The following is a 13,256-nucleotide window of genomic DNA, read 5'->3' on the forward strand; positions in this document are numbered from 1 at the left end:
ACCTATTATTGCAGATTATTTTATTTCTGCAAGTTGTGTTTTGCTTTGGCGATTTTTTTCCCAATAAACTTCAAAGGGTTCATGAATATAAGCCAACCTTATGTAAGAATAGGAACTATTTACATACACCATAAACCTTGAAATCTTAAGTAACTGATGATGCCAAATCCTCTGTCCCTGCCCCAAGATTTTTCTTGCTTAACTCTGTCTAGTCTTTTATCAGATATGCTGTTCTAACCTAAATCTTCCTCTGAACATCCTCTATGCACTCACAGAGTTAGTATTCCTTTACAGTATTAATATTTTTCTCTTCTTTTGCATCTGATTCAATTTTTTAATATCTAACATTTGGCACTTTTCAACCGCTGGCTGTTGAAATTGTTTTATGGAATTAAATCAAAAGAAAAACCGTGGCGGAATAATTAGCTGTTTCATAAATGTTGAATTGAGTTCAACTCTTGGAAGGTCGTTAGAGGAAGTGACTCAGGGTCTACAGCTGCAAGTCTGTGGTGCAACACTCGCTTTGCATGCTGGAGGATCTAGGTACAGTTCCTGGCATTTCCAGGAAAATGGTGAAGTGGCAAAGGATGGGGAATTTTGCATGGAGAGCCACTGCTAAGCAGGACAATTAGTCTCCATCAGACCGAGTTGCTGGTTTAAAGCAACTTTTCTGTGCATTCTTGAATGCTAACTTGGGGGGGGGGGGAGAACGAACTCACAAACCCAATATGCAAAACAATCTGTAAAATTCAGAATGGTACCTTAATGGAAAGTTTGAAAACTGCAAAAGCAAGTTGTTGAATTAAATTTGTGATATATTGAAAGAGGCCGGTTAAAACCTGGTAGCTATGAAACCAATACAGTGGTCAGATTTACATATTGCACTACAGGCTGCCCTCCTCTTGCATTTAACCAGGGCACAAACAGAGGAATACACGGGACCTGATCCAGAATCACAACATAAACCACGTCTCTTTTTGTGTGCGTGATGTCACAACAGACATACGAAAGGGATGGCACTTGCACAGCAACAGCATAATGCTTGTCATTTAACTCCTCCCCCTGACAGGGGAATCAGATCAGATTCAAAGCCAGGACACAGAACAGAAGTGGGAGCCAGCATTTTACATGACCATAAGTTACCACAAATCAAGACAGGAAGAGAAAAATGTTAGCTCAGCAGTGGGGAAAGTCACAATGAGCTGCATTTCGTTTGGTTTAAAAGTAAAGTATGAAGCAGGCCATGAGGGCTTCTGCAGTAATCCTCATTTGGCATCATGTGAGAGTTCAGCCAAGGTGCCCCAGTTGTTCAACTGGTTTCCACAAGTCTCCAGATTCTGTCAATAAATCTTCACCAGTGACACAGTGGAAATTATGTACTCAGTCCAAGAACTGAAGAAAGTCTCTTGTTTGTGCTCATCTACTTCAGATCCAAATATCTGCTTCCTGATCTACTTCCTCTCCTTTTCTAAAAATTCACATCCCCGCAATGCAACAACTTTCACTCAAGGCCAGCTCTAAATCTCAACCATGTTCGCTGAGAAATTAAATAAGAGCAGCAGGCAGAAACCATTTCTTTCTGGCTTGGATACTATGTTGTCGTCAAAAGAAAAAGAAAAGGCAGTTAGCTGGCGTTGGAGTTGTGGTTTAGCAACAATCACAGAGATAATTCTGAGGTGTACTTGCCAAAGACACAAACAATGCACAAGGACTGAAGGAAATGGCAGTTGGTGGCTGGTGCCACAACAATGAATCTTTTGTTATAGGGAAGGAGAGAAAAAACATGTCCCCATGTTGCCTTAAACAAAAAACTAGACCGAGCTGGAAGCCTGCCTAACTCTTTAGACCCTGGCTCCCCTTCCAATTACAGCATGTTGCACATAATTGCAAAACATTAGGACACCTTTAAGTAAAACAAATGGGGCATCTTTCATAATCCAAGTATAGTTTTGGCTCTGGTTTAGGTGAGACAAAGCTCAGAGCCAAACTAGAAGGGCAGAGATTCTCCATCCAGAATAGGAAAGTTCTCAGGAACAAAGAGAACATCAGCTGGACGCTGGGTTGTTATCAGCTAAGAGAGAATGTAATTCCTTCCCACCTCCTTGGGTCTTGCATGTCGCACTGCAATATCATCAAGAGTCATTGTGGCATAAGCCAGAGAAACAGCAGCAATAATATTGTCACCTCTGTAGGTTCATTCCCCAGATGTCAAGCTGCATAGAGTCACCTCAGTGAGATGGGCAGCATAGATGGTTGAGGGAAGAGAGAGAGAAAAGAAAAAAAAGAAAAAGAAAGAAAGAAGGAAGGAAAGAAAGAAAGGTCAAGATAAGCTGCTGCAAATGCAGAGGTCCTACACCAGAAGACATGAATGTGTGAACCTGGAATGTGATCCAAATATGGATAGCTTGAGAATTTGGCTCCTTACACTGAAAGGAACAAGGCAATAAGATTAGGAACAAGGTGTCTATGAAGATTCTCAATTATTTAGGTCATGGTTGTCCCAAGGGTGCTTTTTCCAGAAAGCAACTGGACTTGCTTGGGGTTTTTTTTTCTTTGAAAATGTTTCACTTCTTATCTAAGTAACTTCTTCAGTTTTGACTTGGGAACTGTTAGAACTGAAGAAGCTTCTTGGATGAGAAGTGAAACATTTTCAAAGGAAAAAAAAACCCCCAAAAAGTCTAGTTGCCTTTTGGTAAAAGCACCTTTGAGACATTGCTTCACTTGTAACAGTAACGGAAGGGATCTTGGAGGTCATCTAGTCCAACCCCCTGTTCACGCAGGAGACCTGTACTAGGGATTCGAACCGTCGAACTGCTGACCTTTCTGATCAACACACTCAGTTTCTTAGCTGCTGAGCCACCTAGTCAGACTCACTAGTCAGATTAATCAGACACCTAGTCAGACATTAAGAACAAGGTATGTAGTAGACACAGAACTTAAACACTCTATGCCCCTGGAAAATGGGGAAACAAAAAGCCTTTGGGAAAAATCCAGACCTTTCAAAAGTTCATTCAGCTTGCTCCTTAGCAATCTGTTGCTTGAGTTCTGGGCAATTGGCAAGCACAGCCTAAGGCTACAGACAATCTCCTTGCAGCCCATCCCATCCATCTCCAGAGCAGTAAGATGGAACTAGGAAGGGAATTTCATCATCACCATGTGTACACTCTTCTGTGCTTGACTTGAGCTTATTCCATCTGGCACCACCGATACTTTTCAAATAGGTTTTGCTGCTTTATGCATTAGAAATTGCTCTACGGAGATTGTGCCTGAAGATGAAAACTTCTCTTCAACCATTTAAAACACTTTAGATACTTTTCCAAATGCAATTACTTTATATTTATATTCATCTGTCCTATAGTAGAGAGGCTATCTGCAGCTCAGGGTTGAACTGTGTAATTCTCTAGTTACCCAACTAGAGAACATCACCCTGAGTGTGAGGTTTGCTCCCTGTTTATATGCAGGAGTTTTGCCCTGCCAGTGTTGCTGGGTGTGTGTTTTTCTCCCTGGTAGTTTCTTGATTAGGCTGTTGTTTACTGATTGATTGTTTGTCTAGTCTAGTGCTATTCCCTCTTCATCTGAGAAGGAATGTGTTGTAGACTTGCAGCCCATCCTCAGCTTTTTGTTGTCTCTTCTGAATGTGTGTAAACACAGTTTATTTCTATGGTCTACTCATGGCTGATATAGGGAGTCAGTTGTCTTGGCAATCTTATGGGTTGCCTTTTTCTAGGATGATTCTTCAGCTTCTCGGCCAAAGGACTTCCTGGTGGTTTCCTAGCCAAGGACCAACCATGACCAAACTTTGCTTACCTTGTTAGAACAATCAAAATCAACTAGGTTCTGCCACCTGCTAACAAGCAAAAAATTCTACTTGGAAGAGGAATGGTTAAACGGATTAAGAGATTCCAAAGAGCACCGTTCCTCTTTCTTAGGTAACTGATCCTGTCCCACTGGTGCTCCAGAAATGTTTCCCTCCATCTGCCACCCATAACTATTCCTTCGTAGGATCCCAAAGCAGGCAATCCAAATTCAAAAAGATGTTGTATAAGAGATGTCGGTTTGAGGATGCGGAGAGAGGTCAATACAGAGCAACAATATATCCAGCTCTGTAGTGCTCTAAATGAATATTACACAATGAATTGTGTAATAAAGGTCAGTTTTGATCCAGGGAATCATAAAATAGGAAGCTCTTCTTTCTTGGACTATTCCTACCTTATGAACCTGGATTCTCAATGAGAACTTTCTTGCCGAGAGACAATGTTTAATGTGACGATTGGTCATTAATTAGATCCTGGTACAAATCAGAAGTGAAATACATGTCCTATATGTTAAATTGGAAGATAGTTCTACATACTGACTCCGTGCTAGACAGCCATGCAAACTAAGAGGTGTAGAACTGCTCAGGTTCTTAAAAACCAATAATTAGCCTTTGAAAGTCGTTTAAATAATTTAGTAATTAGATGACTCAGTGCTGTTGCACCTTTTCATCTCAGAGCTATTGAGCAAAACAGAACATTTTATTTGGCAAAAAGCGGCTTGTTGGAAGGTCCCTGAGGGTCTGAAGGTCAGATGTCAATACCATAAGGCATAGCTTTTTCTTTTCCCATGCCTCACTCCTCTGATTCAATGATCTGGCATCGGAGGACTTTTCTCTTTGGTCTCTTCCCTCTTGCAAAAGTACTCTGTATTCCTCTCTCTATGGAACAGAGGGACCTGGGGTGGCCCTTTCCTTGAGCCCTGTGAAGTGGAATCATGAATGATGGCGTCTTATACATGCCCTATTCAGGTCTTAAATCCTGAACTTTCCAGAGTGGCTGGGTTGCTGATCCAGTTCTTTTCTTCCCAACACAGCAGACAAAGCATGCACAAGAGACTCTTCCATGAAGCCCAGGACAGATGCTTTCCCCCAGATGTTCCTTTCTTTAAAAATTAGATTACTGTGATCATAAAAATTAGGTTTAACCTAGAAACCTACTTTTTCCAAGTACCAGAAAATAGTTTCCACTTATATATGGATGCCAAGCTTATTTGACCCGGGCCACATACTTATGAAGGATTTAATTGTTTCTAATAATGTTTCATAAGCAAATGGATTGGGCGATGTGTTAAAATAAGTCATTCCTAGCCACTCTTCAAGATCCAAGCATCTCCCTTATTATGCACTGTGGTAGCTGTTACTATTTAATTAATGGTAAGGCCCTCTATTACGGCATTATTTAATCCCCATTAAAAAAATCTCATCCCCTGAATTACTTCTTCCTGCCCAATTAACTTTGAAGTAGAATATACAATGACTACATAGAACTTAATGGCTATATATGGATTCTTTTTGCATTATGGAACTATTTCTACTGACCCTTCCATAAACAAAGTCTCCTGCAGACAAAAGACACAAAACCATCTATGTGGGTTGATAAAAGGAAGGAAGAATGTGGTCTTGCTAGAAAAAGTGCCCTCACACAGGAGGAATAAGTGCAGTTAAAAGTGGACAGCAATCTCTTCTGCCTCCACACAGACATATAGCCCCAACTTGTTCACACAAGAACAAATCCTTCCCAAGGTCAGTCGATCCATTTGTATAATCTAGCACAGGTAGTCCTCGATTTACAACAGTTCATTTGGGGACCGTTCTAATTTACAACGGCACTAAAAAAAGCACTGACAAAAGTGACTTACGACCATTTTTCACACTTATGACTGTTGCTGCATCCCTGTGATCATGTGATCAAAATTCAGGCGCTTGGCAACTGACTCATATTGATGATGGTTACAGTGTCCCGGGGTGCGGGGGTGGGGTGGGTTTGCAATCTTTTGGCAAGCAATATCAATGGGAAAGGCAGAGTCACTTAACAACCATGTTACTAATTTAACAATTGCAGTGATTCACTTAACAACTTTGACAAGAAAGGTCATAAAATGGGGCAAAACTCATTTAACAAATGTCTTGATTAGCAACAGAGATTTTGAGTTCAATTATGATCATAAATTGAGGACTACGTAGAAGAGGTTTACAGACAAGGATCCTCCCTTAGAAAAACTCCTTTCCTTCCTTCCTTCCTTTCTTTCTTTCTTTCTTTCTTTCTTTCTTTCTTTCTTTCTTTTTTTCTTTCTTTCTTTCTTTCTTTCTTTCTTTCTTTCTTCCTTTCTTCCTTACTTACTTACTTACTTACTTACTTAGGTTTTTAATCCAAGAATTATACTGTGTAGAGAGAAAAAGACACTGTCCAGATATTCTGGACAGAAGCTTAAGCAAGTAATTGCCAGAATCAAAGTTCTACCACTGTATCCATCTATGATCCCCATCTGTAAATCTGTCTGCATAACATGCATGATGCCTTGAACATCTTTTAAAGATGCAGATTCTACCACAGTCATCCACTAATCTTAATCCTGTTCAGGATATAAAGGGAATTCCCCCTCCAGGACATAGACGATTTGGGAAGCCCTCACTGTATGCCAGGCATGAACTCTAAGGCCAAATTTCAAAGGCCAGAATCTAGAGCAGGGATGGGCAACCTGCAGGTCATATGTACTCTCCATGCCCATGAATGCACTGTTAATGTTGGCAGTGTGACATTTGCTGCTGCTGCTTTGATGAAATAGAGATTAAAACAGGAATACAATCATGGTGAAATCCTCCACCAGTTTGCTGCCCGCATATGTGTGCGTGTGCCAAACACACGCTTTGTGCGCACATGCATAGTGCGCACCAAACATGCGCTTCACATGGAAAAAGGAGCCATTTGAAGGTAAGTAGAACAGCGGTGGGGGGGACAGCTGTGCCGCGCGATTTAGATTTGCTAGAAAGTAGGATTTCCTGCTTTCTAGCGAATGTAAATCATGTGGCACAGCTGATCATCAGAAATACCGGTTCTGATGAACCAGTAGCTTTTATTACTACCGGTTCACCTGAACCGGTGTGAACCGGTAGCATTTCACCCCTGGTTACAATGACTCTGCCAGCTTAATTCAGAAATGGTTGACCCCAAAAAACACAAATCAAAAATCCTGGCAGCGACATTCCCTGAGCCTCCCAGTTTTTATCAACACTCAAAGAGTAAAATTGCAAAGTACAGCAGTCCCTGCCCCAAACCTGTTGTCTGCAGATCTCAACAACAATACAAGCTCTAGTTTAACATCTGAGCGCCAAGAACATGTGAAAAGGGTAAGCTGGCACATGTCTCTCGCCTTCTTGGTTTTTTATTCTTTCATTGCCGGGATGCTGGGGACCCCATACAAGGATATAGAGCTTGATGTGCCTCAAATGTGCTTTGTGCTAGTTCATCTCAATCATTTAAACCAGCATGGCCTAAATGTCTTTCTGGTTTTTAGGAAAACTCTATTTTGTGTCTGGGTATAGAGAGCAAAGAGGATAGAGAAAGACTCTTATTTGTGGGGAAAGCAGCCAGGCATTCCCAAGACTAGCTCCCAGTTACCAATACATGCTTTTCAGGGACAGGCCTACTGGCTTAAAAATCCAACATTTAATTTCATTGATATGAAATTTAGCATTCATTTATCTGTAGAACCAGGCCACCATTTGAGAACATTAACCCAGAGTTTGGGGGAGGGTTTTTTTGTTCTACTATTGAGGGAAAATATACCCCTCAATAGTACAGCACATGCTTTGAATACAGAAAACAATTTAACTTCAGTCCCTTTAAGACTGTCCTGAGGAAGGGCTGGGCAAACTGTCCTGAACCATGGACAGCAGCTACCAGTCTGTACTCATAAGAGTACAGACTGTACTTACGGGACCGTCTACTGCCACCGAATGCCTCCCACCGGCCCGTGCGCTCTCACAGGGAGGGACTCCTCAGGGTGCCGTCGGCCAGGCAGTGCCGACTGGCGACGCCCAGGGGAAGGGCCTTTTCTGTGGGGGCTCCCACCCTTTGGAACGAGCTTCCCCCAGGACTTCGTCAACTTCCTGACCTTCGGACCTTCCGCCGCGAGCTCAAGACACATCTATTTATTTGCGCAGGACTGGACTAGATTTTTTAAAAAATTTTAAAATTTTAAATGTCTAAATTTTAGATTTGGTTTTAAATTGGGTTTTATTGTTTATATGTCTATTTTAAATTTTGGCCTATATAATAAGTTTTTTAGATGAATGTTTTACTTTGTATATTTATGTGTTTTTATATGGCTGTACACCGCCCTGAGTCCCTAGGGAGATAGGGCGGTATAAAAGTACAAATAAATAAATAAATAAATAAATAAATAATTCTGGGCTCAATAAACCAAGAGGGTGATTCAAAACTAAGCAGCTTCTTACATTCCTAAAGACGGAAGAACATCTTGTAACTCATTTAACAATGAACTCAGCCTTTCTGAATGAGCCAATGACATGCTCCCACTTCTTTTTAGTTCTTTTATGCCAAATACCACAACAATTGAGGACGTTCACATACCACGTTGTTCCTGGCCATTCTGCATTATTAGGATTTATTTAATGTTTAAAGGGACTGCTAATTCCTGTCTTGTTTCTGGTGAGATCAGTTATTTCCACTAAAGACTTAGACATAGCTATAGCGCACCGTTTTCCTGCAACATAAGGTACAGGACTCTAAGGCAGAAAATGAGAAGTGTCAGGGACTCTTTGCTAGCCTATCCAGTAGGCCCATGCTCGTCTCACATTTGCATTCAAATACACTCACAGCATTTCTGTCTAGGAAGGAGTTGTTCTTTAAATCTCACCCAGACCACAATAATACCTTCTTTAGCAAACAGATGCCATACCTTTCAGATGTGCTTCAGAGGGGATGACTTTGCACTTCTTGAAGAACTCATCTGTTAAACTATCCACTACCAGCAGCTTGGTCTCATCTCCACCAGACTTTATGGCTGAAACAACATCTGAATGTTGCTTGCCTTCCATGCATTGCCCATTCACCTGCCAGGAAAGAAACATGTTTCTGAGTCCAAACCAAGAAACACATATTCAGACAGGCACCCAAACAATATTGAGACTTTAGAAATGTTGGCGTCCACCTCACAGCAATCAGTAGCACCCCACAACAACAGCAAGTACAGGACTATATGGTATCTTATGATCTGTCTCTCACAAAAGCAATAGGAATCATCACAGCTGAGTCTTTCGCCAATGTCACAGGATATTTAAAACTGTTGCACTCTTATCGTTTGAAATTATGTTGAACTATCTAAATTACGTATACTGAGTTTTACCTAAAACAAGACTCTCCCTGAAAAGAAGCCTTATCATGTTTTTGAACGCTTGTGCTCAAATGAAGCCCTACCCCTGCAGTCGCTTCTTCTGCAGCCCACTTCTGCGTCCGCTTGCCACCACTCGCACTCATTGCCCCCGGCCTCCGTTTTGCCGTCAGAGCCTTCAGGAAAGCCCTCTGCATCCGATAACAGCAGAGGGCTTTCCGGAAGGCATCTGATGGCAAAATGGAGCTTGGGGGCAACACGTGCGAGCGGCGGCAAGCAGCCACAGAAGTGGGCCAGCAATGGGCTCCTGTTGGGCAGGGTTGTTGGTGCCGCCATGGCGAGGCAAGTCAACAATTAGACCCACACAAAAAGAAGCCCTAGCCATTTTTTCAGGGGTCAAAAGAAAATAGGACCGGGTCTTCTTTTCAGGGAAACACGGGTAGTAAAGGCCTTTCTTTTCTTTGGTGATATAAATGTCCCTCAAACAATTTTCCTCAATCTTGTACCCTCCAAATGTATCAAGCTATAATTCTCAACATCCTTAACCAGCGTGTTTTAATGTTTAACATTTTCTGTGAACAACGATATTTGGGTTATGACTCTGCCTTTTGAGCAAAATAATGCCAAGCTGAAAAGCTGCTTTAGAGCTTCACTGCCTTTTCAAATTTAGCACTCCATGTGAACATGAAGTAGTTGGATCTAAATCAGGGCTCTGCCTCATCTTCAAGGGACTGCATTTCTACTAAAACCCAGTTCCTTATACCTGACATTAATCCCTCACATATATTGCAAAAGGTCATGGAGCATAATCCTTGAAGACCAGGTTACTTTTGATGGACGAACAGATTCCTACCAAAAGTTGTCCAATAACACAAGCATTCCTAATGAAAATTCTCCCATAGGTTTCCAAGGAAGTGCAAAGATCCACACAAAAGGGTGAGAAGATCAGAACAATAGATGCAGTCTATCAAACCCAGTGCCATGTAATGTCATTCAAGAGCAGCTCTATGATCTTAGAATACCTATCTTTATGAGGGCTATTACCTCTGGCGGTAGGCCTTTCAATAGGAACCATCAATGATTCCTTACCATTTCCACAAAACAAAAAATGGTCACTGGATTACCTTACATTTCAAGTAAGCCATTGCTCAGAAAATCAGCCTAGCAAAAACATAGAACTGCTCTGTATTTAGCCGAGCTCAATTTTGCCCTATCTAAAGGTTCAAGAAGGAAGGAAATATGGCCAATAAATTCTGCTGCAGATTATATTATCATTCAAAAACACCATGTTTGTGGTTTCTGAGTTTCTTAAAAAATATGGCCAGGGACTATTTTGACCAAGAATATAAGGCCACACTGTGGTTATTATCTTAAAAGAAAAGTGCCTTGTGTAACACAGCAAACAAGCCAGGAATGGATAGGGCTAGATTGCAGCAACAGCAGCATAAACCAGAGCTTAATGAGCACCCATGTGCTGAAAGGCAATCTATAAATCATAAAAAATAAATTACAACATGTATCAGAATTTTAATTAGACTGAAAGTGGATACTCCCAGCTCTGACCTTTAGTTGATGCCATTACTCTTGCTCAGTATTCTTAAGTCATTCTTATTAGTTAGTTTGACTTAATAGCAGAGAGTAAGAAAATCAGCTATATTTATTTATTCGTTTTTATTTTTATCCCACCTTTATCATCTTTATAAATAATTTTACACTTAAGGCAGTTTGAAAAGAAAGTACAAAATACACTTACAGAAGGTACATGGGTATATGTCTTGCATATTATAACCTTTACATTAATTTCACTTTGGGCTAAAAGGTTTCCTGTTTTGTTTCCCACAAAATAAGCATCTATAGCAGCAGTCCCCAATCTTTCTGGCTTTGCAGACTGTCGGGGTGGGGGTGGGGGTGGAGAGAGAGAGAAGGGATAGTTCCCCACAAGTGGCAAGCGCGCATGCAGCTCCATTTGTGTGGGGGTGGGCACACGCGCCTGCCGCTCGCGCAAATGGAGCTGCACACATGTACTCACCTGCTGCTGGCACAAGCGGAACCGTGCGTGCACACTTGCCCACCACTTCTGCAGCCCATTTCCAAACGGGCCATGGCCCGGGGGTTCGGGGCTCCTCATTTATAGCAACTCACTTTTATCAGAATGACGATGACGTCCAACTTCCCCTATGGGGGCGTACAGTACATGCAACATTTGCAATGCATGGAGAAAAGAGATGGGGCTCACATCATGACGCAGTGCAACACTGCTCTGCCCAGCCTGACTTCCCTTGAACACCCATCCCCCCCCCCGTCCATTTGCAAAGCTAGCTTGTTAATTCAATGCAGGGTCAGCAATATAGAGCACCAGCATCCTTCTGACACCTCCCTCCGTGTTTGACATACTTATTTTGCTTTAAAGGATCTTTTAATTAAAACATAATAAAAGCGTAGCTGGCAAGCTGCACAGCAAGTACCAACTCTATCATCTTTATTTACCAGAATGCCTCTAGGGCACCAAAGGCTTTATGACTAGGCACATGCAAAACAACGCATGTAGCACAAAAGACACACACTCCCACAACAACGATCAATCAGGACTGCCCAAACCTGGTTTTGTGACATACTGAAGTAACAAATAATCTACTTGCTAGATCGCCTTTCTGTGCAGTTGATCTGTAGAAGCCTAAACTAAGCACAATTTAGGGTAAAAATAACATGCATAAAAATAATGGGCTTTGGCCTTAGGCTTATCTTTTTATAGGAGTGAAATATTAAAGGGTATGTGAACTTATACACAGAAGACGCTGTTTGCAGTTTATCTCTCTCCCTTTCCTAGCTTATACATTGGCACCAGTGAGGAGTTTCAAAATGTTTTCAGTGGGTGGGGCAGGGAAATGTAAAATCTCCATTCCCTCTCCAGTCCAGGGGACAGTTACTGCAAAATCCCCATTTCTTCCCGATCAACTAAGACTCGGGAGGCAGAGAATAGATGGGGGCGGGGTCAGTCAGAATTTTTACTACCAGTTCTCCGAACTACTCAAAATTTCCGCTACCGGTTCTCCAGAACTGGTCAGAACCTGCTGAAACCCACTGCTGATTGACACAATATAGGAAATTGCCTTCTTAGCCTTCACCTTCTACTCCATGTGGCTAAGCTCTTATCCTCCAAAAAGTGCCATTCATTCTCATTTCTCCCTAAAGACTAGAACAGAATTTCATGCTGTGAAGGCATCTATGCAGGTGGGGTAGTTGGGAGTCTGTATAAAATATCAGATATCTACCGTGTTGCGTAGCATCTTCTCTAGCCATGCATGCCTGACACCTTTGATTGTGCAATCCAACAGTGACTGCTTCAGAAAAATCTCACTGCTTTATGAATCCCTGGACAATGTGGAAAATTAATCTTTGTTTAACTTAGCCCTTTCAAAGCCTTTCTGTGAGATGACCCAGTGAGGAAGATCTGTTTGTCTTTGGTTCCCAGACTTGGTCATAACTTCCCTACCATTCGCATTTCTCTTCTGATCTTTAAAAGAGGCTATTTGGCATGAAACTGAGCCTGGGTTATCAACATCCAATCTATCCTAACATCCAATCTATCCTCTTGTGCTTATGACACTCCATCAAGAAGTTCAGGCTTAAGCTCATGCTGAAACCAATGTTAATTGTCAAGGATATTCTTTTAAATCATAAGCCTATTCTTTCCCTGCTACCTTTGCCCCAACATCTTCTGTTATTGCTTTTTCATGCTCCAATTTAATTGCCAAATTCCTCAGGACAGGGACATGCCGTGCTGGATGGTGCTGTAATTAGTGATGACAATTTGAAGAGTCTAAATAAGCATCATGGAGGTAGATCCACTGAGCTCCTATACCAAGAGTATCCAGGTGAGAACCCTGCTGCCAGATGAGACTGCAATCATGAGAGGAGCCCAGGAATGAAGGTCTTTAATTTATGTTAAAATATGTTAAAATAGTCTACAAGGATCTGAAGAAATGGTCTCAAACAAGAAATAGAATTCTACCTATTTGCAAAGTAAAGGCATTTGAGAAAGAAACAGTTACATGCTTTATGGCAGAGTAACTAATACTGTATAACAA

At 41.6% G+C, this 13,256-nt stretch overlaps 1 protein-coding gene across 1 annotated transcript in view; it reads right to left on the minus strand.

Moving 5' to 3' along the window:
• NHERF1 (NHERF family PDZ scaffold protein 1) overlaps nucleotides 1–13,256 on the minus strand; it is a 76,872-nt gene that overhangs the window by 13,504 nt on the left and 50,112 nt on the right. The window contains exon 3 of the mRNA XM_058165549.1: nucleotides 8,737–8,890. Within this exon, the coding sequence (XP_058021532.1) occupies nucleotides 8,737–8,890 (154 nt within the window). The remainder of the gene's footprint in view (nucleotides 1–8,736; nucleotides 8,891–13,256) is intronic.

Source organism: Ahaetulla prasina, chromosome 2 (genome assembly GCF_028640845.1).
Source record: "Ahaetulla prasina isolate Xishuangbanna chromosome 2, ASM2864084v1, whole genome shotgun sequence".
In the NCBI taxonomy this organism is placed as follows: Eukaryota; Metazoa; Chordata; class Lepidosauria; order Squamata; family Colubridae; genus Ahaetulla; species Ahaetulla prasina.